The sequence below is a fragment of the Heptranchias perlo genome, chromosome 11, assembly GCF_035084215.1.
Source record: "Heptranchias perlo isolate sHepPer1 chromosome 11, sHepPer1.hap1, whole genome shotgun sequence".
Classification (NCBI taxonomy): Eukaryota; Metazoa; Chordata; class Chondrichthyes; order Hexanchiformes; family Hexanchidae; genus Heptranchias; species Heptranchias perlo.
The window spans coordinates 70930956-70957941 of record NC_090335.1 but is presented as its reverse complement, the minus strand read 5'-3'; the positions used below and the strand labels follow the sequence as shown (position 1 = coordinate 70957941).

General features: G+C 40.8%; 1 protein-coding gene across 3 annotated transcripts in view; it reads right to left on the bottom strand.

The window, feature by feature from the left end:
* Positions 1-26986, bottom strand: part of appa (amyloid beta (A4) precursor protein a) — a 152794-nt gene that overhangs the window by 67164 nt on the left and 58644 nt on the right. For all 3 annotated transcript variants that reach the window (XM_067993352.1, XM_067993353.1, XM_067993351.1), the window contains exons 3-5: positions 14312-14441; positions 5726-5838; positions 3556-3749 (exon numbers count right to left, since the gene is read on the bottom strand). In XM_067993352.1, the coding sequence (XP_067849453.1) occupies positions 3556-3749; positions 5726-5838; positions 14312-14441 (437 nt within the window). The remainder of the gene's footprint in view (positions 1-3555; positions 3750-5725; positions 5839-14311; positions 14442-26986) is intronic.

Sequence of the window (26986 nt, the reverse complement as noted above, 5' to 3'; positions counted from 1 at the left end):
GTCTATACAGCTCGGTTACTCACTGGTAAACTGCCTGAATGATCGGGAGAGCCACCATTTTCTTCGAAAGCATTAATTTAGCAGTTTACACCACATTTATAACTGAAATAAAATATGCAAAAATAAAATAAAAATGCCTTTAAAATATCAAAAATGCCCTCTATTTTAAAGCTGCAAAAGAATATAACTGAAATACAGACAAGTTTGCAACTGTAGTGGGACAAAGTTTCAGCAGCTCATGTTATCTGGACACAGCCATTTTACAAGGCTTTAGTTAATGGAAGTTTGGGTATAAAATCCTTCAGAAGGGATTACAGAAAGCAATAATGATGCATCTTGCACTCAAATGTCCAACAGCAATGAAGCGAGGTGCAACCTACACAAAGGCCCTATGGAGAAAGGCCACCACATAAAGCCACCCCACCTTGTATTGTACACCATGAGTCATAAGAAATACTGTGTTTGAACTGTAATATTGAGATTGCTTTGTGTACGATCTGTAATGTTTTGGTTTGAATTGTGATATCTGCATTGAACTGTGTGTATCTTTAAATTCTATGAAATAAAGTATATTTTGAAATAAAAACATTCATCAGCAACCCTTTGTTTTAAAACTTGGCTGAATCCCTGCTGAGCATTTAGAAAGTAGAAATAGGCAGCAATTCACTGATAAAGCTGCAACCTCATCGATGCCAGATGTCATAAACCATAACTGAGTTGACACCGTAATGCACCCATTAAAGTCTTAACATTCACCAACAGCCATCGTCTTTTTTTAAAACAATACTTAAATGAGAAGTTTGATATTTAATAAATTCTAATGATGGTGGCCAGTTTTTGATGATATGACAATATTGCTGTATGATTCCAAAAGGCATGACTTTCCTACAGTGGACTGTGCACAATACCACTTTTTAATCATTCTTTATGCTGTATACATTCTAGCATATTAAGGCAAAGGGATTGCATGTGCTGGTCTTACGTACTATGTACTCTGGTGAAACAAAAGCAAAATACTGCGGATGCTGGAAATCTGGAATAAAAACAGAAAATGCTGGAAATACTCATCCTGCTGCATCTGTAGAGAGAGAAACAGAGTAAACGTTGATGACCTTTCGTAAGAACTGGAAGAAATTAAAGGTTTAACAGTTTTAACAAAAGGTAAGGTCTGTGATAGGATGGAGAGCAGGAGTGATTAAATGACAAAAGGGACAATGGTGCAAGGCAAAGGGGTGGTAATGGGACAAGTAAAGAACCAAAAGTTGGGTCTAAAGGATCTGTAAATGGCAACAGCAGAGCCATTACCATCACCTGCTGTCCGATAAAATGAAAGCAGTGGTTATGATCTGAAGTTCTTAAAGTTAATGTCGATTCTGGAAGGTTGTAAAGTGCCTAATCGAAAGATGAGGTGCTTTTCCTCGAGCTTCATTGGAACAGTGTAGGAGGCCCAGGATAAAGAGGTCAGGGTGAGAATGGGACAGAATTAAAATGGTAAGCGACCGGAAGTTCAGAGTCACGCTTGCGGACTGAACGGAGGTGTTCAGCAAAGCGATCACCCAACTTGCGTAGGTTTCCCCAATGTAGAGGAGATTGCATCGTGAGCAGCGGATACAATATACTAAATTGAAAGAAGTACAAGTAAATCGTTGTTTCACCTGGAAGGAGTGTTTGGGGCCCTGAACAGTGGGAAGGGAGGAGGTGAAAGGGCAGGTGAGTTTGCATGAGAAGGTGCCGTGGGCAGGAGAGCAGGTGTTGGGGGTGATGGAAGAGTGGACCAGGGTGTCACAGAGGGAACGGTCCCATTGGAATGCTGAAAGCGGAGGGGAGGGCAAGATTTGTTTGATGGCAGCGTTGCGCCGGAGGTGGCAGAAATGGCGAAGGTTGGTCCACTGAATGTGGAGGCTGGTGGGGTAGAAGGTGAAGACCAGGGAGACCCTATTGGGGATCTGGGAGGGGAAGGGGTGAGGGCAGAAGTGAGGAAATGGGACGGATACAGTCGAGGGCCCCATCAACCACAGTGGGGGGAATCCTTGGTTGAGGAAAAAGGAAGACATATTGGAAGCGCTGGCGTGGAAGGTGGCATCGTTGGGACAGATGCGACGGAGATGGAGAAACTGGGAGAAGGGAATAGAGTCCTTACAGGAAGTGGGGTGAGAGGAAGTGTAATCAAGGTAACTGTGGGAGTCACTGGACTTATAATAGATATTGGTTGACAGCCTATCCTCAGAAATGGAAATAGAGAAGTCGAGGAAGGGAGTTGAAGATGGACCTTGTGAAGGGGGGGCAGGGGTGGAAATTGAAAGCAAAGTTGATGAAATTTTCCAGTTCGGGTGAGAGCAGGAAACGGCACTGATACAGTTATCAACATACTGGTAAAAGGTGAGGGAAATGACCTGAGTAGGACTGGAGCAAAGAATGTTCCACGCAGCCCATGAAAACCCATACGGGTTCCCATGGTGACACCTTTTATTTGGAGGAAGTGAGTGGAGTCAAAGGAGAAGTTGTTCAATATAAAAACAAGTTCAGCTAGGCGGAGGATGGTAGTGGTGCATGGGGACTGGTCGGGCCTCCGTTCAACAAAGAAGTGGAGGGCCAGCAGGACGTCCTGGTGAGAGATGGAGGTGTAGAGGGACTGGGCGTCCATGGTGAAATGAAGACAGTTAGGGCCGGGATGCTGTTAAAATGGCAGAGGGTGTTGGAAGACTCGCGGATGTAGGTTGGAAGAGATTGGACAAGGGGAGAAAAAAGAGTCGAGACAGGAAGAAATAAGTTCTGTGGGGCAAGAACAGGCTGAAACGATAGATCTGCTGGGGCAGTCTTGTTTGTGGATCTTGGGAAGGAGGTATAAGAAGCCTGTACAGGATTGGGGGACTATGAAGTTGGAGGCCATGGTGGGGGGGATGATGTTCAAATGAGATGAGGTTAGTGACGGTCTGGGAAAGTATGACTTGATGTTCGGCGGTGGGGTCACGGTCCAGGGAAAGGTCGGATGAGATGTCGGAGAGTTGGCGTTCAGCTTCCGCAAGGTAGAGGTCAGTTCACCAATAACAACAGCGCTGCCCTTGTCAGCAGTTTAATGACAATGTCAGGGTTGGACCTGAGAGATTGGAGTGCTGCAAGTTCCAAGGGAAGTAGGTGAGAGTGAGTAGAGAAACTGAAATGGCCAACGTCACACCGGCAGTTCCCAATGAAAAGATCAAAAGAGGATAAGAGGCCAGTGGGAGGGGTCCAGGTGGAACGAAAATTCTTAAGCACTTGCTTAAAAACTGTTAAATCTTTAACTTCTTCCAGTTCTGTCGAAAGGTCATCGACCTGAAACGTTAACTCTGTTTCTCCACAGACGTTGCCTGACCTGCTGAGTATTTCCAGCATTTTCTGTTTTTACTCTGGTGAAATGCTGTTCTATGGTTAGCAACGCAATTTAAAATATATAAACCGTATATCACTTTTGATGTTCTCAATGAAATGACCAATACTCATCTCATGCAAATTTGATTTTGCTGCTCAATAACATGGGGAGATAAAAACATTAAAATGCAGGAACATAACCCTCACCTTCCATCTGCATAATCAGCATCATCTCCTCCCCACCAGACATCTGAATCCTCCTCATCCACATCTGAGGAATCGATCTTATCGTTTTCCTCTGGAATGGGGCAGCAAACAAATTCCACTCCACGAAACTCATCAATTCCACAAGGCAGCAGCATCCCATAGTCATGCAGATTCATGATCTTGTCACCACAGGTCTGGACAAGTACAAAGAATTAAACAAAGCAGTCCATGACTCTCATGCAAACTCACGTGGGCCTGATTCTAACAAGATCTTGCTCTTATGTTAGAACTTTTCTCCGGTTATGGCTCGAATAAGCAGTTCATAAGAGCAAGTGCCAGGTTTCTGTTTCACACAATTTTTCCCAGTGGATGCATGGTGTGCAAGCGGACAACAGACTTCTGCTTGGATCTTCCCGAGATAGAGCAAGAAAAGCAAATTTCTGTTTGTACCAATACACCACGTAAACCAGTTTTTAGTGCACAAGAAAGCCTACTCTTGTGAGTCACATGGAAATAAAGTGGTACGTTTATAAACTTAAGGACAGGTGGGGGAGAAAAGATTAAAGGTGGGTGAGGAAAGGAATGATGCTCTTAAACCAAGATTACTACTGCTCATAATTATGCAAGTGATGGATGTGGCAGTGCAGCATAAGCATAATGCACCACTTGTATTGATAAAATATTAAAGGAGGACATTTTAGTAATACTGAAAACCCTAAGCTACAAAAAGAAGCCAAGTTACTGGGCAACCAGATGCGAGTTGAAATTAGCAGAATTGTAAGACTAAGTACAGATCTCAACATATTTCTTTCTCTCTCTTCCCCCTTGCTTGTCCTCCCACCAGCAAATATTATAAATAATTAAACTTGATGCTGAGACACTAGCAACTTTGAGAGGCTGGAGAACTGACTAGCAGAACTGAAAAACCTATTAACAATTGACTCAATTTCTCCTGCGTAAAAATTGAATTGAAACAATTTCAGCCGATGCAATCTGTACGCTTATACAGTTGAGCCACGTGTGTTGCTGTGCATGGCCTGAATGTGATCTATTTATAACATTACTTTAAAAATCTCACTTCTGGTTGCATTATAATGGGGGAGGGGTGGAGGAAGAAGGAATGCTAACCTTCAGCCAACAGATTTTATTCATACAGAGCAGCTCTGTATCACTGACCTCACTAGCAGACTGGCCTATTAAAAGTCACCCCTGGAGATCCAAGTCTGAATCTGGAAAGGTGAAGTTCTAGTGCTTGAAGGACTGATTCAACAGCACAGCTCCAGGAACAGGAAGAACTTGGTGCCAGTGATTCTCACAGGGAGAACAGCTGATCTCATCCAGCCCTGTCCAAGGGCGAGGGGGTATGGCAGAGAAAGGAAAAAAAGTATTTTGCATAGTCGAAGGAGGGGAAATGAAAAGCATGAATCCAAGCTGCTTACCTGCATCACCCATAATAGTTATTACATCCACATCATGGAGATAAGAGCGGTGAAGAGGATGGGGGTGTCGGCAGAGGCCATCGGAGCACCAATGCATGCTGTGCAGACTGAACACAGGGTACATGCCTGTAAACTCTGCACTGCCATGTTTCTAGCCTCAGGCCAGTAACTGAAGTTGAGGTAAGAAAGAAGGCACAGCTTCTTTAATAGAAAGGAAATCACTGGGTCACTCTCCTAAATTCAGCTGGTTCATAGCAACGTTGGCAGACATGAGAACACAGTGGCCATCCCCAGGCCATAGAAGGTCAATGGCATTGGGGAGCCTGATGCAGTGAGGGACATTTGTAAAGTAACTTTATGAGGCATCAAAAAATCCAGTCAGTCAATCTGGATCTGAATAAATACAAGGCTACTTCTTTTCTTTGTCTCCTGCATGGTCACACATCTGTATAGCTCCCACAAATAATATGGGTATTAAAACCAGTTCGAAAACAATGACAGAATTCAAGGTAAAAAAGATATTCTTCATTAAGGACAAAAAAAATACAAAGAACTATTTTGGCACTCAAGATCTGATTGCACTGCCAAAATTTCAATTATGGCACAAATACATTCCCTGCAAATAAAAAAGCTACATTTAGAATAATTGGCTGATGAAGGGGTAAGGAATCACTAGCTGCAGACAAACATTTGCTTAGTCATTGGAGAACCGTTCAGTAAAGGGGCAGTACCTCCTTCGCCACAGTGTGCCAATACAGATGGCTCTCACAGGTGTTCATCTTCTCCCGATGCAGAAATTTGCACTTGTCTGGGACAAGGAGGGCATCACTTACGAATTCACCAACTGTGAAGAGAGAGAGAGAAGAGCTTTAGTGACAAAGGAAGTGCAACATCAGAACACAAGTCCCAAAAATCAGCCTAACAATGGAAACAGGCAACTAAGGAATTCAATTTCAAAACTGGCCCAAGCTCTTAATACCAAACATCACTGCAGGTCACCAAACTGCAGTCATCACTTTCCCCTTCCATATCCCAAATGGATATAAATAAAATGCTGCTCACAGCTTACCCAAAACAATTTCACTCCATTTCATAAGATTATATATCGTCTCGTGTCAAATAGGATCCTGTACTGTGACAATTTGGAGGTTGAAAGCAGTTGACCACCCCAACATTCAGTCAGCTGGGTTACATAATAGTCAAAACTTTACAAAGAATTAACTACTGATTTGCTTCCTCCCTCCCTTATATGTGTTGTTTTTGAAATATTTAACTGCAAGTATTGATACTGGAAAATTAGACAAGCCCAAATACTTGAAGCGGCTGAAATCTCAGTAGACACAATTATAAACTTAGGATAGCATGCTGCAGTGATCAGGTCGTTCCAAATCTGTACACTGAAATAGCTACCTAAGCACCAAGGAAAAATCTACACAGCTTTCTTTTAAAAATGTGCAATTATTGAGCACTTCTGTGCAGCCCTGTACACTGCTCTTTCCAATTATGAACTGTCTGCATTTCTTTCCTTTGAGTCGCTTCTGCATATTTAAGAGGTCTCATTAAATACTTGAAGTTCCCTAATGGCTCACTGGATAAATCATTGCTTTGCGTGGTACTAAACCTTTGAAGAACTATTGATGGGTAAAGTATTTATTATATAAGCGTCAGCCCCATCTTTAATTTACCCCACCGCCTCCCCCCACATACAATCTAGCTCCAATACCTCAAAATTAAATACTCTGGAGCAATCAAGATCCAAAGGGATAGGTAGCATTGTACGCAGTGCAGATGGAAGCATAAAATTAGAGAGATATTAATAGATTAAGTGAATGGGCAAAACTGTGGCAAATGGATTTCAATTTTAGGCAAGTGTGAGGTCATCCACTTTGGACCTAAAAGGATAAATCAGAGTACTTTCTAAATTGTAAAAAGCTCGAAACAGTGGCGGTCCAAAGAGACTTAGGGGTCCATCATTAAAATGTCATGGACAGGCACAGAAAATAATCAAAAAGTCTTATGGAATGCTGGCCTTTATATCTAGATGACTAGAATACAAGGAGGTGGAAGTTATGCTACAGCTAAAAAAAAGCCCTAGTTAGACCTCACCTGGAGTACTGTGTTCAATTCTGGGCACTGCACCGTAGGAAGTATATAATAGCCTTGGAAGGAGTGCAGCATAGATTTACTAGAATGATACCTGGACTCCAATGATTAAATTATGAGGAGAGATTGCACAAACTAGGGTTGTATTCCCCGGAACTTAGAGGATCAAGGGGTGATTCGATCAAAGTTTTCAAGATATTAAGGGGAACTATTTCCGCTGGTTGGGGAGTCTAGGACCAGCCTAAAAATTAGTCAGGACATTCAGGAGTGAAGTTAGGAAACACTTCTACACACAAAGGGTGGTAGAAGTTTGGAACTCTTCCACAAACGGCAGTTGATGCTAGCTCAATTGTTAGATTTAAAATCTGAGATTGAGAGATTTTTGTTAACCAAAGGTGTTAAGGGATATCGGCTAAGGCGGGTATATGTAGTTAGGTCACAGATCAGCATGATCTCACTGAATGGCGGACAGGCTCGAGGGGCTAAATGGCCTACTCCTGTTCCTATGTTTCTAATCAATGCTTTTCGCTTAAACAAAATACCCAGGAAAAAGTAAACAAGGATATTAAATGTGATCACAATTGGCCATTTAGTTATTAGAATTGGAGCACCCCTTCAATTGTATTAGGAGGATAGTAAGAGTCCCATTAATCATGTTATTTTTTCCAACCTCAGATCTTAGCAATGTTGGAATTCATATTCCATTTTCCTATCATCGGTGAACATTTACTGCAGAGAGAAAAAAAAGGTCAAGGCATGCTCAAGCAGGTTACTTCAGAAGGCACTGAACAACATCTCACTTGGCTAAAACACAGGGACTGCTAAAGTCAAGACACTAGTACTTTTTTTTGCATCTTCTCATTAGGGCTTCTGGATCCTAGTACAGTGACCCCTACGTTGGGTCAATTACATCCTCATCCTATTAGAAAAGGCCCCCGCTCCTCAGCTTATCCTTACAATTAAAATGAAGAGGGATAGAATGTTACTCTCTCAACTTCTGCTTTTTCGAAAGAGCATCCACCATATGTAAAGGCAGAGACTTAACTAAAAGGGTTAACATGTGAAAGAACTGATCTGCAGGATACCATAGTGATTAGGGATCATTTAATTGACTCAATGCCACAATGCTGTAGAGGTCCTTGCTGTTTCTATGTTAAACACCTATACTGATTATTGAATCACATTAAACTTACACACAGCTCTCCAAATAGCTTACTAGGCAAAATACACTTTTTAGCCTCAGACCAGCAAAGTGCAAGTGTGAATTGAGATACTATAACTGTTCTGAGTTAAAAAAAAGAGGAATCAGCCACTGTTCCCACTCCTGACAACTAGTTAGTAGTACTTGCTAAATAGGGCATATGGACAGAAGTCAAGATCAGATTTGGCCGTGACGCCTCATGCTTGAATAGCCCACCAGGCCACTGTCGACAGACTGACAAATGATTAATGACCATGTAGGCAAGGCCAGAGAGTACCTAGTAAGTGTGGAATTGCACTTCAAGGAGTCAGGCCCTTTAGAAGAGGAGAATGCATATTTAGAAAGTGAACAAGTACTAAATCTGGCTCTTAGTGCATTGCACACACTCATCTGTTCAAATTGTAGATCTGTTGCAGCCAGATGACTCAAAACTGCAGAAACAAAAGTTTGAGTGAAAGCTTTGAAAATCATGGGCAGTCATAAAAACAGCCTGGCCTTAACAAGCCTGGAAGCATTAATTTACAGAGGCATCTAAAACTAGTGACTCATTGCTTCATTCTACTAGTCCAAACAGAAAACTCTACATGAATCTACACAAAAACATTACATAAGAATCCTTTAAATCAAGGTGGGTCTTGGGAGGCTCATAGATCACCTGTTTTATATCACCAACTGCAGGAGTAAAGTGCTCCTGTTATATTATTATTAGTGTAAAATACCTTTAAACTTTGGGTTCAGTTAAGTGTGAGGTAAAGCTGCCGTCAGATTTATGTACACTGTTTATAAAAGACTTTCAAAAACAGGACACCTTAATTTGAGGCTACAAGTTTCAATTTTCAGAACAGCCAGAAGAGAACTTGCAGAAATTCTGGCAGGTTTGATATGTAGCTCATACTTTTATTCATGTGAGAAACATTTATTACCAACAAGAATCACTTTATCTGGTAACTGTTGTTAAACAATTAACAGGCAGATAGTAGGGAGTTACTGAAAAATTTAACACCACATGAAGTTTGTGTGTTATATACAGGTTAAGACAATTGCCTCAATACTCAACCAGTTTAAGAAGCAATTTGCCAAGTCTCTTATGGAAGCAGGTGTGATGGAGATTGGTTCCAAATAATGACATTGGATGAAAATTCCTGGATTTCACTGTTACTGCCTTGCCTATCATCTAGAGAACAATTAATAAACTGCCACACTATGGTGACAGAGAAGTGGCACCCTGCGTACACATTCCCCTGAAACAGAGATGTCTTCCATAAGTTACTAGGGACATAAGGCATAAGACCTGCCACTAGCGTAAGAAGGACATCTTTGTGGGGAGGGGGGTGCGGGGGAGGAGGAAGGGCATAGAGAGTGGGTAAGAGAAGAGTAGAATAGGAAGAAAAAAATAATGTTCCAATGCATCATTTTCTTCTAAAGCTATATGAGGCCTCTTTGACTTAATATTCTTGCCTGGGCTCCTTAAACAACTGTTGAGTCTCTTTCCAGACACAGTACTTTGACCAAGTCAGGAACAGACCGCAAAAGTAGAATGTATTAACTATACTAAGTATTCAACCCTCATCATTGTGTCCTTATTCAGTTCACTTGACTATGGGAATAAAACAAATCAAACTTGTGATGACCTAATTTGGGGGATTTATAGATGCTGGAATGAAGGACAGTAGCACATCTACTGCAATATAAAATGGGGAAATAAGCCCAGACTGATGAGCTGAAAATTTCATCTGTTTGCTAAAGATCTTCTTAGAAATGAGCTTGGGCAGTCAAGCCTAGCAGGCATGGGCCCACAGCACGGCCTTAAATTTGGCATCAAATTGACAATCTCACTCTCAACAGATGTGGGAAATGAGAAAAATGTCACACCAGTGCATTAAGGGCATTTCTGAAGTTGAGGCTGTCAAGAGAGCTCTACAGTGAATTGAAACGTGCTGTGTCTGACTGAGGAGTACTTGATGACAACAGTGGGAGCCTCAAATGGAAAGCGTTCCTTTCCCCATCACCAATATCGCTCATATTAAGCACAAAACAAAAATCAGAAAAAAAGTGTGACTGTTCCTTTATATATGTAAAAAAGAGCTGAAACTGCAGGAATTTGGCGTGCTGCACCTGCATTCTTGTATTACATGGTGGATAGGATGTGGAGATGCCGGTGATGGACTGGGGTGGACAAATGTAAGGAATCTTACAACACCAGGTTATAGTCCAACAAATTTATTTTAAAATCACAAGCTTTCGGAGATTATCCCCTTCGTCAGGTGAATGACTCATTCACCTGACGAAGGGGATAATCTCCGAAAGCTTGTGATTTTAAAATAAATTTGACTCATTCACCTGACGAAGGGGATAATCTCCGAAAGCTTGTGATTTTAAAATAAATTTGACTCATTCACCTGACGAAGGGGATAATCTCCGAAAGCTTGTGATTTTAAAATAAATTTGTTGGACTATAACCTGGTGTTGTAAGATTCCTTACATGGTGGATAGATGACTATCCTTGGAAATTGGATTGTATCTTTCATGAGCTCTGCATATATATCTCTCTCTCTCAACCAGTTTGAGAATGGAAGTCAACTAGATTTATTTTACAGGATTGTACACTGAATGCCAGTTTGGGATTATTATAATACAGCAGATTTTTAACAGTAAGTAGATCTCTGTGACCACTAGAAAAGGTAAAATGGAGATAGAAGGCTAGACATAAAATACAACATAAAATGTCTGGAAATTTGAAGGCAAAATGGTCTCAACTGAGATTTTAGCTGTAGACAATTTTGTACAGCATTCGAGCTGTGACTTGCTCAGTTAACAGCTATGTGGGAAAAAGGTGGTGGGGGGCGGGAGAAAGGAAGTGTCGGTTCTTATTGCATACTGTTTATAATTAAGCACTGGCAGCTCTCTGGTTCACCAGTCAAGTGTCCATCTATCGCATGAAGACAGATAGTGGAGGAGTTTTGTGAGGGAATTCCAGAGCACGAGGCCTGGTAGGGAAAAGGGAATGGGGGGATGCACAAAAGGCCAGATTAAGAGCCTGTGGGGGGGGGGGGGGAAGGGGGAAGTTGTAAGGCTGAAGGAAGTTACAGAGAAAGGGAAGGATAAGGCCATGAGAGGATGAGAAGTTTAAATTGGAGGTGTTGGAGGACCAGTAGCCAATCTAGGTCAGCAAGAACATGGGAGATAGGCAAGCAGGATCTGATGCAGGCTAGGCTATGGGCTTCAAGGTAGCAAGGTCTAGTTGTTCTACACTTTCTTCTGCATCATTTACTGCACATTATTTAAGGATTTCATGCATTTTTATAATAAAATATGCAATTTAGTGAATACAGTTTAATAACTTTCAAATCTGTGCCATTAATTCGCACAGCTTGGCTTTGAGAAATGTAGCATTCATTGTGTGTGCAGATTTTAATTAAATGCCATGTTCTTTAATTTAATCCATCACTGTATGGCCTAATACGGGCTATAGTAAAAGGATTTGAAGGGTTTAAAATATATGTAAAACAAACTGGACCAGCACCAGTCTGAGTAAAATTCATCGCTGCAGGTCCCAATCAGGAAATGTCTCGAAAGTTCACTCCTCATCACTAACCTGAAGTGGTTCAATATTAGGTACAGACCATTCCCACCCTGTCCAACAATTCGATTATGTTTACTGCACACGTGAAGTGTCCAACTGGTAATCTTTTTGTCCTTCGATTTCGAGAATATTTTCTTCTAAGAATTATTTTGTTTTAGTCTATACCCTGAACACAATAGCCAAATTTGCACTCACAGTCTCCAGGTACAGTGGAACCAGTCAGCAAGGAATTTAAACCATTAAAACCTCTTTACCAAATTAAGTTTATACAATTTCTAATTCATTTTTAAACATAGGATATAAAACTAACTACAAGGGCCTGTGGCAGATTATATATTTTTTTGGCTGGGGTTGGGGGGGGGGGGTAGGGAGAGGTGAGAAGGAAAATAGGGAAATGTGATGATTACAATGACCCACTATCTATTGTCTTACCATCGTATGGCATATGGCAACTTTAGATTGGAGTAAACACAGCAGTCCAAATGAAGCACACTGACAGAAAGTCTCACCAGTTCACCCCAATAAGCTGCTGTGTGCTAATGCAATTACCATATTAATCAATGCAACATCAAAGTGAGCTCACATCCCAAAGTGTGGACTGTTGAAATAGTCAGTTTCAGGAAAATATTTCCAGCCAGATTCTGAAAGATCAATCTTGTTAAAAAGAATTATTTACAAAACCTCAGAAACTGAAACCCCTAGTTTATAGAAACAAGTTGTATATGTTGATAGAGATGTGTAAAACGCCATTAACTTCTTGATAATATATTTAGTCAGTGAAAAAAATCTCTCTACATTGACTCATTTCCTAAATTCTAATTTTTTTGACTAAATATCTTTGCTTTAAGTGGAGGTCACTTTTGGTTGTACATTTTCCCTTTTATTTTTGTAGACATAATTTTAATTATTGTCTCAAAGCAAAGTGGAGTCTTTTACAGCCCCTATTACAGCAATCAGTAACGTTTATATATGTAGTCACAATGTTAAATGTTGACATAAAAGGTGCGACTCACAATTATGACACAGGAAATAAGATTTACTGGAGAAACTGCTTGCCATATGTTGTCAAAAAGTTGGATATTTGACCTGATGCTGCCTGCTCCCTCCGTGTGGCTGTCTCTCACAGCTGCTATTCCCCCTGCCCTGGATTCTTGATCCCTGACACGTAACTACTATGGTTGTGGGATGGAGAGATGCTTTGGGATTTGAGGTTGAGTTGTGTTGAAGCTTAGTTGTATGGAGGCAGGGAGAGAAGAGAAAAAAGGAGATATTTCTTCAGCAAAATCTATTTTAAATAATAGTTTCCCCCAGATCAGATCACTGGCTGGGTGGGGAAATATTACCACACTTCTGAGAATAGATGGAATTAATTCTTCTTCAATGCTCCCAAGTCCCGCCAACCCAAACAATCCACCAAATCTTAGTATCCCCATCCTGGTGCTGCTAAACACTAGTACTACCCCTTTAGGGATCCCACATGTCAAAACTCTCCACTAGGTTCTCCAAGGAACCTGTAACTCCCCTAGTGCTAAACTGCAGGACCACAGCCAGGAATGCAGCTATTGAACTTTTGTTGGTGGGCAGGCTACCGGGTAGGAACAGTAAGAGGATCAATGAGAAAGCCTTGTTAAATTCCTGCCCCACCAAGAAGTTTTCAATATCCTTTCCCAGCCCTGAGCTGTAACTACAAGTGTGCTGGTCGCTTTGTACCCAGCTGAGTGATAGGAAAGTCGTATAGGGAGCCCCAACCTCAAGAAAAGCCCCACAGCCACTTTGGCATTGCGCCGGGAACAAATCGACGTGCTTTGAAAGAGAGGGGAAAGAGAAAAGGAGGTGAGGAAGAACAGATCACCTCAGGGCACAGAGAAGGACTAAGAAGCAAGAGAAGCAGCAGGTGTCAGGGAGAGGCAGCAGGAGTGACCATTTGGTGGGAAGCCTACAGGGGGTGGTGGAAGTGATGCTGTGAAGAACAATGCCACCTACAGAGATAGAGCTTGGAGGACTCAAATTAGTATAATAGGAGATAAATTTATGCGTGACAGAAAAAGTTCGACAGAAATGGAACAGTGCTATAGGAAGCATTATACTCACAAGAAATACGTGATTTATATAAGGCTTTTAATATATCAGATATTAAGAGCATTAAAAATTATTTTGAAAGAGAATGATGTAAACTTAGCAATTTTAACAAAAAGTGGCACACCATATTCTTTTGGTAACTGCTTCCACTGTAGCTGGAAGCTGTGCGAGTGCTAATTAGGTTATGTTGTGTGAGATGCATTTAGAGCTGAGAAAGTTCAAAGCATAAAGTAATTTTCAGAGAAAATAGTTCCTTTTTGTATAATGCAATGCAGAACATTTTATAGACATGTGTGATAAAAAGAATTGCAAGAATAATATCTTTGAAATAAAAGATAGCAACATACATACCCAAACATCTATAAGGAACTACAATGTGAGGGTGGCCTTTACATTGCTTACGGCCCTTTTTGCACCAGTTCTGAATTGTGACAGGCTGGTTGGCCTCAACGACATTGGTGATCTGCAAATCAGAGTAAACCTAGGAGAGAAAACACAATCAATTTAAATATACGGCCCAAAAAAAACCAGCATTGACTCATCCACCATTTTGGTCCCAACGTTTGTATTACTGAATTGTTGAATATGCAATTTTCATTGTAGCTGACTTCTTGAAACACAGTACAGGATTTTACACGCTTGGTAGCAACTGGGCTCTTAAAGCATGAATTTTCAGTGACAAGCGCTCCCCGGCAAAATTGATATGGAAGGCTGTGTATATCCGTGGAGCAATGGAATTAACACTACTCTATATTCTGGGGCTTGGAAGAAGAAAATTATGCACTCTGGTTATTCTACTAAATATAAAATACATTTAAGTTCAGTGGTGTCCTAATTAGAACAAGGATTCACATCGCGTAGTAATAAGGAAATCTTAGATTCAATTTAAAACAGAAAAGATTTGTGCAGCAATAAATTTTCATTCTAGACATCTTCAGCAGGCTTTGTAAATAGATTTACAATATTTATTAAATGTACCAGAGACAGTTACAGGAAGAATACAAAGACTCAAGGCTGGAAGACTCCATTTTGAGGGGATCCACAGAAATAGGTCATTTGGTTCATCAAGTGAACCACCTAATCTAATCACACTCCTGTTCATATTCTACACCATTTAAAAAGCAACTACTTAATTCGCTTTTAAAATCATTTGTGGAGACTGTTTTGACAGCTTGTGGCACAGAATTCCACACTTTATCTACCCTAAGCAAAGAAGTTATGTTGAACCTTTAAAAAACACTGGTTCGGCCACAACTGGAGTATTGTGTCCAATTCTGGGCACCGCACTTTAGGAAGGATGAGAAGGCCTTAGAGGGTGCAGAAAAGATTTACTAGAATGGTTTCAGGGATGAGGAACATCAGTTATGTGGAGAGAATGGAGAAGTGGGGGTTGTTCTCCTTAGAGCAGAGAAGGTTGAGAGGAAATTTGCTAGAAGTCTTCAAAATTATGAAGGGTTTAGATAAAATAAATAAAGAAAAACTGTTCCCATTGGCGGAAGGGTCGAGAACCAGAAGACACAGATTTAAGGTGATTGGCAAAAGAACCAAGGGCGACATGAGGAAAAACTTTTTTAAGCAGCGAGTAGTTATCTAGAATGCGCTGCCTGAAAGGGTGGTGGAAACAGATTCAATCGTAGCTTTGAAAAAGGAATTGGATAAATACTTGAAGGGAAAAAATTTACAGGGCTAAGGGGAAAGAACAGGGGAATAGGACTAACTGGATTGCTCTTACAAAGAGTTGGCAATGGCCGAATGGCCTCCTTCTGTGCTGTAACCATTCTATGATTCTGTGTGACGATATGTTTTTCTATCCTCCATTTTAATTGTGATTATCTTAAATTTCTACCCTCTTATCATCTCGCAGGCCAGTGAAAAGAATCAATCACTATTTATCTCATCATAACTCTTCGTAATTTTGAAGACCTCAGTCCGGGCACCCATTAATTGTTTCAAGGCTCTTTAGAACTATAACCATGGCAAAATTCGAGTGAATCTACAATGCACCTTTTCTGTTGCTCTTATATCCTTCTTATAATGGCTGACCAAAACTGTACACAGTACTCCAACTGTGGCCTTGGATCGTGTACAAGTTCAATATTACCTCCTTGCTTTTGTATTTTATGCCTCTAGGTAAATGTCAAGGATTCTGTTTGCAATTGTTAGTGTCTTGTCTGCTGGTACTGCCATCTTTAATGACCTATATCTATCTGCTCCACGATACCAATGAAAGTCTTACCATTTTGAGGTATAATTCGTTTCCCTATTCTTATTTCCAAAATATCTTGCTTCACATTTTCTACATTGAACATCATCTTCCCATCCTGCTAGCCTATGCCCTTCAACAGTCTTTCACAATCACAATTTGCCAAATCCACCCCAACTTGATGTTAGTGTAAACTTCAACATTTTCCCCTCAATTCTGAGTCCAGATCGTTTATGCATATAGTAAATAAGAATAGCCTCTCACAGATCCCTGTGGAATTTCACTCCCCACATCTTTCAGGCCCAATAAACTTTAAAAAAAATATTTTATTTTATGCCCTCCAACCATCAGCCACATTCCTTTTAATTGGTTTCCTTGTGTTTGCACTTCATGTGGCATCAAGGACTACCAGGTTAGGCATAGCATGAATTGGATATAAAATAAAGATTCCTCTACCCTTCTGCTAAAAAACACCTCACTCCAAACTTACAAAAGCACCATTATAGCTTTTAGCACTCATTCAATTTGTTCTGAATTGAGGGCAGGTCTGTGTTGTGGAACCAGGCCCACTGGAAACTGGGTTGAAATTGACTGAACTCATTTTAAGCAGAATACTTACACCTAGGTAAGTGATTTTTATTCAGGCTGCATTTTAACTCAACTACTAGAGGTGAAAGGAAAGGGCTAACCCAATATGCTGCCTAGTCCTCACTACTTCCATTTTTGATTAAGTGAACAGAATTGGACCTGACCATGACATAGTTATGCTTACTGTCAATTTTACACAAACCTATTTTACTGTTTTATGATTACTTTATGTGAGAGCAACCTACAAAACGTGCACAAAATGTTTTAGGTGCATGCTCCATGAAAGAAAAAGAGCTTACATTTATATCGCACCATTCAGGATATCCCAAAGCGCTTCACAGCCAATGACGTATTTTTGAAGTGCAGTCACTGTTATGATGGAGGGAAATGCAGCAGCCAATTGGCTCACAGCAAGGTCCCACAAACAGCAATGAGGTACATAGCGAGATAATCTGTTTTTTTTTAAAGTGATGTTGGTTGAGGGCTAAATATCAGCCAGGACACCGGGGGGAACTCCCCCCGCTCTACTTCGAAATAGTGCCATGGGATCCTTTACATCCACCCGAAAGGGCAGACGAGGCCTTGGTTTAACGTCTCATCCAAAAGGTGACACCTCCGATAGAGTTGTGCTCACTCAGTACTGCACTGAAGTGTTAGCCTAGATTATGTGCTGAAGTCCTGGAGTGGGGCTTAAAGCCACAACCTTCTGACTCAGAGGCAAGAGTGCTACCACTGAGCCTAAACTGACACTTCACTGCGCAACAAAAGTTGAACACTAAGATCCAGCAGCCTTATTTGGATGGACTGAAAACTGTTAACATTTAGTACTTTGTGTATTTCACTGATGAAATGGAACTCAATCGATAAGATCTTGCCTGGTGCAAAGTACATATATTTCACACCTAACACATTATACTAATTGCCTGCATAGAAAGGTTGTTGTTGGCTCGTTGTTGGATATTTAAAAAAATGGATGGGTTCTCTACTCATTGTAACCTTATCAAAACTGGCAACCCTTTACTTTCTTCAACCTCCCCCAAGAATCCCTAAAAGTCAATTGAAACCACATCCTAATTCAGTTGAACACCTTTTCAACGTCAACTACACTTTAATGTGCTAAACATAAAAGCTGCGGAACTAAAGAAATCAAATGCTTATAATTTTGATAGCTCAGTCTCGTAAATTCCATCACTGTAAGCTAAACACACCCAACAGAGGTATTTCAGTATTGTACAGCACAATGTGTTTCTTTTGTTAGCATATCTTCACTTGCAGAACATCACAATGAAACACATTGAAAGAAAAGGTTAATGACCACTAGAATTTCCAGAAGAAGAAAAATGAGTCCACCCTTTTTTGTGGAGAACATGAGACAAAAACAAACAAGATTGAAATTCGGTACATTAAACCAACACTACCAACACCCCTCCCACAACTGTTCTCAGAAACACATTTTTGATAAAGCTGTATTTGTGGAAAAATCATCGACACCAAAGCAACATGACTACGTTGGCATGACTTACCGTTAGACTAAAGCCCAACATGTGTACAATTCCTAGATTGCAGGATGTCAAGCAGGGGGCTGACTGTTCACTGCAACAGAATTTTGCCCAATCTGTATTCATCTCCCCTCCCCCAGCTATTTAAAAAAAAATTTCATGTAACTACTCTCATGAAGGTGCTGAAGTACAATTCCATACATGGCAGCCATCCTCCCTTACCTTGCCCAAGAGGTGCCAGAGTGGCCCTGAGGCCCCATTTGAGGTCAAGCTTCCCACTGTTTGCAATGGAACCATTTCAGAATTAGCAATGTCACTGGAGTGGCCTAACACGAGAGGGAGACAAAACTCGTGGGTCTTCATGCTGGAAGGAAAACTGCATTTTCAAAAAGCCACAAATAAACTTAAGGGGAGTTTTTTTCCTCTATGGAAGTGAATAAGCATTCCTCCATAGACTTTCACTCCTCCTTATTTTCACTATGTGTAAAAATGTTTACCATGTCCAAGACTTGAATTAACTCCAGTTATCAGCAGCCTTGCGACTTGCATTCCACAATGCAGATTATACAATGAAGTTCGCTACCACATAAGAAATTTATTCCCTCAGGCCAACTAGTGTAAACAATATAAAACTGGGTGTACAAAGAACTACAATGCACAATGGAGCACTGTTTCACCACCTAAAATGCCAATTCATACAGCATTTGAAGTTGAACACCACTATCCACGATACTAGTGCATCAAGAAAAGCAAGCTAACAACCACACCCTTTCTCAAACCACTTGACGAACTCATCTGAAGTGTTCTCCCTGGAGAAAAACTCAAATGGAAATGGAATGACCAGTTAAGACTTGGAATGGAATTTTGTTATGTGGATGGGAGTCTAACGCTGTAGTTCTGTACCTGTTGGATGGCTTGTTCACACATTTTTAAGGCCAGAGCTCTACTACAGATACTAGTCTGAAGTCAATGCCTGCTAGAGCAATACAGGGCCAGTAGATCCAATTTCTACTGCATCATTCTTTGCCCATGGTAATGCAGAGCTCTCCTCACCAACATCCAAATGCTGGTCACTCGGCTTTTTCTAACATTAATACAAAGTTTTTAATGAACTAGATGCAGCTGATGTCAGACTACATCCTTCAGGTGAGCACACACTGCTTGCTTAAATTCAATTTGGATGGCTGCCCCAAGTTACACTACATGTTTGCTGAGGCAAAGCTGATATAGATTCGAATGCAAGCAAAATATGTAGCACAGCCGACCTAAAAAGCACCCACATTTCCTGATCTACAAATTGTCTTCTGATTACAATTAAAGTTAAAAATAACCAATCCTCTCGAACAATCTTCTAAATACAGCCAATGAACTGGGCCACTGCAGTTAATTCTGATGCTGCAATTTATTCATTTCCTATAATAATTCCCAAGGCACTGGGAATGGTAACAAGCACAAGTCTCAAACATACACGAAGGGTAAGGTACAACAAATGACTAGTCTTGCAGAAGATGGTCATTGATGTGTGCTGAGCTACAATGATGCTGCTCCTCGGCTACAATTTAAGATTGTGCATCTAGGTTAAAAATAAAATGTTGTCAAGGTGGATTTTTGAGCCTGTATCTTCCTCCCAATTGTGTAAATCCTGCTGGAGTACAGTAACGCAGGAGCCAGTACCCTATCAGTATCTACCCAAGTGGTCAGTCTTCAGATGTAGGTGCTGGCAATATTTAGCGTCAACAGGCTATTTGCTTGACCAGATACAAATTTGACAGAGAGGGTCATTGGATGGAATTAAAAGCATGAAGCTGGATTATTTTTTTCTTCTTCCGCCAGTCTAGCAAAATAAATATGAGTGGTAACGTACTTGGTTTCTGGGCTGAGATCAACTAACTCAGCACAGACCAAGTGAAGCATTTACCTATTGAGCTATCAGGGATAATTTGCGAGTTTGGAACTAGTACTATATAGCTTAGGTACAGATATGGAGCAGCTCATGTGATGAGACAGTGCCACATGACTAATTACTCATCTTTAAAGGGGAAGGAAAAATCATGGGGAAATACTTCTTGTTCAAACTGATGTCCTCTCTTATAATGGAAAATAATACTCAGCTGAAATTTCTTCCGACTTTTTCCTTTTTGAAGAGTTTTCTCCTGTGTTAGGCCAGTCCACTAATGGTGACTATGAGGAAATCCAAGAATGGTTCAACAAAAACAACAGGGGCTGCAACGTAACCATATTGCAGGCCACCGCTGAATGCAACTATCCGGCCCTGGGAAAGGATGCCACTAGTTAGAAATACAAAAAGGCCCCACTTCCCAGACTTTTCTTTCCCTTTAAACACAGTCCAAGATTCTGTGATGAAATTGCTCAGTGTTAAAACTTCCACTTTAGTAAAAAGGAAAGGACAACACTAACTGTTCAAACAACTAAAGCGATAACTGATGAAAGGTCATCGACCTGAAACGTTATCTCTTTTCTCTCTCCACAGATGCTGCCTGGTCTGCTGCGTGTTTCTAGTATTTTCTGTTTTTGTTAAAAAGATAACTACCTGGGTAGTTTGATAGAGTAGACGTAGAGAAAATGTTTCCACTTGTGGGGGAGTCCAAAGCTAGAGGTCATAAAAATAAGATAGTCACTAATAAACCCAATAGGGAATTCAGGAGAAACTTCTTTACCCAAAGATTGGTAAGAATGTGGAACATGCTACCACAAGAAATGGTTGAGGCAAATAGCATAGATGTAATGAAGGGGAAGCTAGATAAGCACACAAGGGGAAAAAGGAATAGAAGGACATGCTGATAGGGTTAGATGAAGTAGGGAGGGAGGAAGCTCGAGTGGAGCATAAATGCCAACATAGACCAGTTGGGCCAAATGGCCCATTTCTGTGCTGAAGACTCAATGAACCTCTTCTGGGAAGAAGAGAACAAAATAAAAAACTACGCATTTAACCCAATCACTCAAAGCTTTCTTAACTGAAGAAAAACCCAACAATATGAAAAAAGCTCACCAATACGAACACAAGATAAGGTTGTCAGGTGAGGTATATGGCAAGTGTGCTGTACAGCACCTCATTTGAGCCACTATTACTGTATCCAAGAGATAAATCCTCTCAGAATAGTAACTCTCAAACAGAACAGCTTTCTCAATTTTTATTAATTTGTTGACACGAAAATCGGTTTGGCAAACAGCGAGAAGGACTATAAAAGACTCCAGGTGGAGATAAAACAAAAGCAAAATATTGTAAATGCTGGAAATCTGAAATAAAAGCAGAAAATGCTGGAAAACACTCAGCAAGTCAAGCAGCATCTGTGGAGACAGAAACAAGAGTTAACGTTTCAGGTTGATGACCTTTCATCAGAACCTTTCATAGTCAGGTTAGCAGAATGAGCAGACACAATTTGAACTATACAATAGGGAGAATACATGTTGCAAGGGAAAATTAAGAATGGGAGTATACATTTAATGGAGAGATGCTGAAGGATACAGATGAACAGAGAGAGACCTAGGGTTTCAAATACATAATTTCTTGAAAGTGCAAGTATAGGTAGATGAGGCCCTAAAAAAGACCAAAAGTATTTTTGTGGTTTTATAAATAGGCACATAGAATACAAGAGCAAAGAAGTAACAATGAATTTATACAAAACATTGGTTAGTGTGCGCAGTTTTGGGCACCCCTTTAAAGAAAGGATACTAAAGCCATAAAGAGTGTACAGCATAGCTTTACATGGATGATGCCAGGATTGGGAAACTATGATTATGAGGAAATACTTGGACTATTCCCAATGGAGTAGAGAAGGCTAATAGGAGAATTAATAGAGGTTTTTCAATTAAGAGTTTTGATAGAGTGAATAAAGAATGACAATTTCCTTTGGTTGGGCAGTCAGTGACAAGGGGTTATCAAATTAAAAAATTGTCACTAAGGGAGTGGAGAGAGGGGTTAGGAAAAATTTCTTTACATAGCAGCTTGTTGAAGTGTGGAATATTTTGCTACAGGAAATGGTTCAGACAAAAACCATTCATTTTTAAAAAGAAAATTGGATAAATATATGAAGCAGAGGAAAATAAAACGCTATGGGGAAAGAGCAGGGCAGTGGGATTACTTTTGGATTGCTCTAGCAAAGAACTGATGGGCTGAATGGCCTCCTTCTGTGCTATAAAATTCTATGCTTCTAGGACACGAGAGCCATGACTGCCAAAATATAGTTGTGTTTTTAAGATAAAGTTCAAAGCTGCACAAGATGCATTGGATGCTTGCTCCAAGTGGTTATCACGCCTTTATTCCAGCAACTTGAACTGTCATTGTACCAAGGGATTTGCACACAATGAATAAATTACATCACCTTCCAATTGCTTTGATACCAAGAAGCTCAAAGCCTTCATTTCATGGGGCTTTATGCCGTGTTGATAGAGTACTAAAGGATCCTATTAAATCCACATATTGGAATTAAAAGTCTTGCAGACCAGTGAGTAGCAGGTAAAATGAACAGCACATAATTAACTAAACGATGACGATAATTTGAGCAGAAAATTAGGCGGTGGGTGAGCGACTGCTCTACTCATAAGGACATAAGAAGAAAGTTAAGAATTTAAAAAAGGCCATTCAGCCAATTGAGCTCGCCCTTCTGGTATTCAAACTTACCCAGTGTAACATCCAAATGCATCTCGAGTTCCCCCATCTGATTCTATTACACTATCTGGTAGATCATTACAATGACATAATTGTCTTTCCAGTCCATATAATCGATTGGAATCAATCGGATTTTGTTGGGATCCATCAGAACCAAATAAAGAATAAAAAAAGTGTTCAACACCATACAGCTTCCACACAACACAAGGTACACAATCATCTGTAGTTACACTATCTGGAATCTTTAACAGCATGCCAAACACAGATATAAGCTCAAAATATCAAAATTCCACAAATCCTGTTTGTAATTGTTTTAAAAGGAATATGCCTGATTTTTCCCAAGCGACTCAAATTCTGTACCTCAAAGATCAACTAATGAAATATTTCAAAATTACATTAACCTAAAGTCTTCCAGATTTTTTTTAAAAAAGAGCTCCAATCACTTTACTGCTATAGTTCCATCATCCTGAATCATCAATTCTCTAACCCAAATTTTTCTTACCTGGCCTATACTTCCAAGGACTGCTCCCGTAAAGCACTGCTGAGTGACTGCACACTTATATCGGCATGTGTGTGCACTTGACTATGTTTGGCAAAATCCCTGTATGCTAGCCAGGGACCCAACATCTACAGCTGATCTGATTAGATCCTTCACTGATACACAGGAATGTCACTGCACAGTCATGCCCTTGCTTGCACCTCCTGGATCTAACTATTGCCAGTGTACCTTTGCTATTGCTGTTTCGCCTCCTGTGAATAAACAATCATGTGCTTGCCCATGCTCCTGGAAAACCTAAAGGTTGATCCAAAGGTAAGAGGTGCTAGCTGATGGTTAGACTTATGAGAAACATGAAGAAACTATCTGAAGAACTGAAAGAAACAAACATTCTCTCCTTCATAGATGTCTGATTTCTATCATTATACCTCCTTTATCTCTCATGCAAATATCACTCCTGCCATTTAACCATCTCCTATTTTCCACTCAAGCACTTTACAGGTCATTCTATTGCTTCATGCGTGCGTGTGTATTTTCCTCCCCCCCCCCCGCCACTTCCTTTTCAAATGTTGTTCATCTGTAATATCCTCTGGTTCTGATGAAGGGTCCACACCTGAAACATCAACATATGCTCCCTTCACAGATGCTGTCTGACTCAAGCATTTCCAGCATTTTCTGTTTTTGTTTGTCATTTTAGCGATTTGGTTTGTCCACTTTGTGAAACAGCAGTTGTAAAGGTACACGGACAAAAGTTGGATCCAGGAGGTGCAAGCAAGGGCATGACTCTGCGCAGTCACATTCCTGTGCGTCAGTGAAGGATCTAATCAGATCATCTGTAAATGTTGGATCCTTGGCTAGCGTACAAGGATCTTGCCAAACAGTCACGTGCATACACAAGATGCCGAATTATTGAGTGAGAATCACAGGACAATTATTTTTTTTAAATGATCATACATATCCTTTTTCTACTTATTTCTCCTGGTATTCTCAAGCTATAATCTGGCTGTGGTTAAGAGGGCAGGCGCGTGATATGTGGCAAGATTCTTATCAATGCTGCTCTGAACAAGCCTGCAGGAGCACAAGCCTAGCCGAGAAATTACTTATTTTCAAACAGGGAAGCATCTGATTTCTGCCCTGACTCCCTTACAGCAACAAGGTTGAGGTCAGGAGTTCCGCCTCAGAGGTTTGAAGCACCGTCCCATCACTCCAGCATCATGGCATGGTATATTCTTGGCATTATAGATCACTTAATATCCTTCTCAACATGGGCAGAAGGACAAGTGATAGCAGTTCAGTAAATTGTCACAGCAATTATGGCAATGTGACAACATCCATTACAAATGCAGGGATATTAACATTTAAAATAAATATTACTTCTACATTGACTGCCCTATGCCTTGGGACTGAGTGGTGCACAAGGACACAATACCACCTTTGCCCTTCTGGGACTGGGATACGAACCCAGTGAGTGATGGGATGAAAGTATAATCAGTGTCAGCCTCAATGATTCTGCAGAAAATGAGTCTGAGAAGTTTCAATCCAATTCCAAGGAGCTCTCAGTACTCAGCAAAAACTGCCTATAATTCAAACACAAATCTTATTAAAAGGCTATGTGGATGTCTGGTGCAAGATAATGGAAATAATTCACACTGTTGGCACTTTTTTTCCGATGACATCAGTTTAATAAGACTATTACATCAGCTTCTGCTCCAGGATAGTGTTGACCAAGAAACATATTTCTTTATCAGAGGGCAAATGTTCCAATATGATTCAATGCGGGGCTTGGTCCTAAAACAACATTTTGTTGCCAAACAAGATACACAATGCTACCGTGATTGTGTTTGTTCAAAGCCGATGCATAGCTATGGAACAATGAAGAAGTGGATTCCAAACGATCCCTATAGAGCATTCTTGTCATAGAGGAGAAATATTGCAGTCTTTGATGGTTTACACTTTCCTTAAAAGTGTGAGCAAAAGTTTTATGGTCAACAAAGTTGGTCACTGTGGTTAAAGGGTTGATGCAAAATGTAAAAGCTGAGCACCTGACATAGATTAAAGTTTCCAATGTACCAGAATAGGCTGTGGAATGGATCGGTTAAACTGTTAAAGAAAGCAGGAATGAAGGTACCGATGATATTTGTCACTTACAGAGCATGTGAAGAGATGGGCATGTGGACTGTTTGTGAAGATTTGGCTCCTGATCGCGTCATGGCCTTGATCCAGATGTGGACAAGACAGCTGAATGCCGGAAGAGGTGAGAGTAGCTGCCCTTGACATCAAGGTGGCGTTCAACTGAGTAAGGCACCAAGAAGCTCAAGCAAAACTGATGTAAATGGGGATCAATAGGAACATTTTCCAGTGGCTGGAGACATACATGATATTGAAAATCATACTGGTTGGAGGCTGGCTGATCATCCCAGCCACCGGTCATAGGTCATCACAGCCAGAATTACTCAGGGCAGTGCTCTAGGCCCAACCATCTTCAGCTGCTTCACTGACCTTCCTGTTGTCATTTATGTCAGAAGTGGGGCTGTTCACCAACAATTCCAATATTCAACTCCATTCACAACTTCTCTGGTAACGAAGTAGCTCACGCTAGCCTACAGCAAGATCTGAACATCCAGTCTTGGCAGGCAACATTCATGCCACCTCAGTACCAGGCAATGGCCATCTGCAACAAGGCCCAACCACCTCCCTTAGATCTTCAATGGCACCATCACCACCAAGTCCCACACCATCAACATGCTGGGTTCACCAGACTAGAAGCTTAACTTCACCAGCCATATCAACAACGTGGCTACAAGAGCAGGACAGAGGCTGGGTTCTCTGTGATGAATGGCTCACCTCTTGACCCCCTCAAAGCCTCTCCAACATATACAACACTGCAGCTGCAACACTCAAGATGTTCGTCACTGTCCAAGACAGAACAGTTGGCTTGATTAGTGCCCTTACCACTGGACCTAATATTCACCCCCTCCACCACTGGTGCACTGTGGCTCCAGTATGTATGATCAATAGGATGCCTTGCAGCAATTTGCCAAGGTTACTTTGACAGCACCTCTGTTCCTTATGACCTCTACCAACAAGAGCATTAATGTTTAGAGACCACCCATCACCAAGTTCTCCACTAAGTCACACACCACACCATTTGATTTGGACACATATCACCAGCCATTCCTTCATCGTCATAGATTTAGAATCTTGGAATACCCTACCCAACACCATTGAGAGCACCATCACCACAAGGACTGCAACGGTTCAAGGAACAGGCCCGCCACCACCTTCTCAGAGCAACTAGGGATGGCCTGTAAAATGGGTCTTGCCAGCGTTGCCCACATCCTGAGAACAAATAAAGAAATGTGTGTTTTTCAAGCGGCTAATTATTGCTCAGAATTCCTTTGTTGACTAGGCTATCCTCCTAATGGTAGACAGAAAAGAACAAGTTACATTCCTATTTTAAACTTTTTGCCTGTGCCTGCAGATGACAACCCATGATTGCTGCATTGGCATTTCTGGCAGGTGATGCTTACATGAACAGAAATGCAGGCATTCAGATTTACACAAACACTTAAAGCAGTCACAACATTCACACAATTTTTTGTTTATTCAG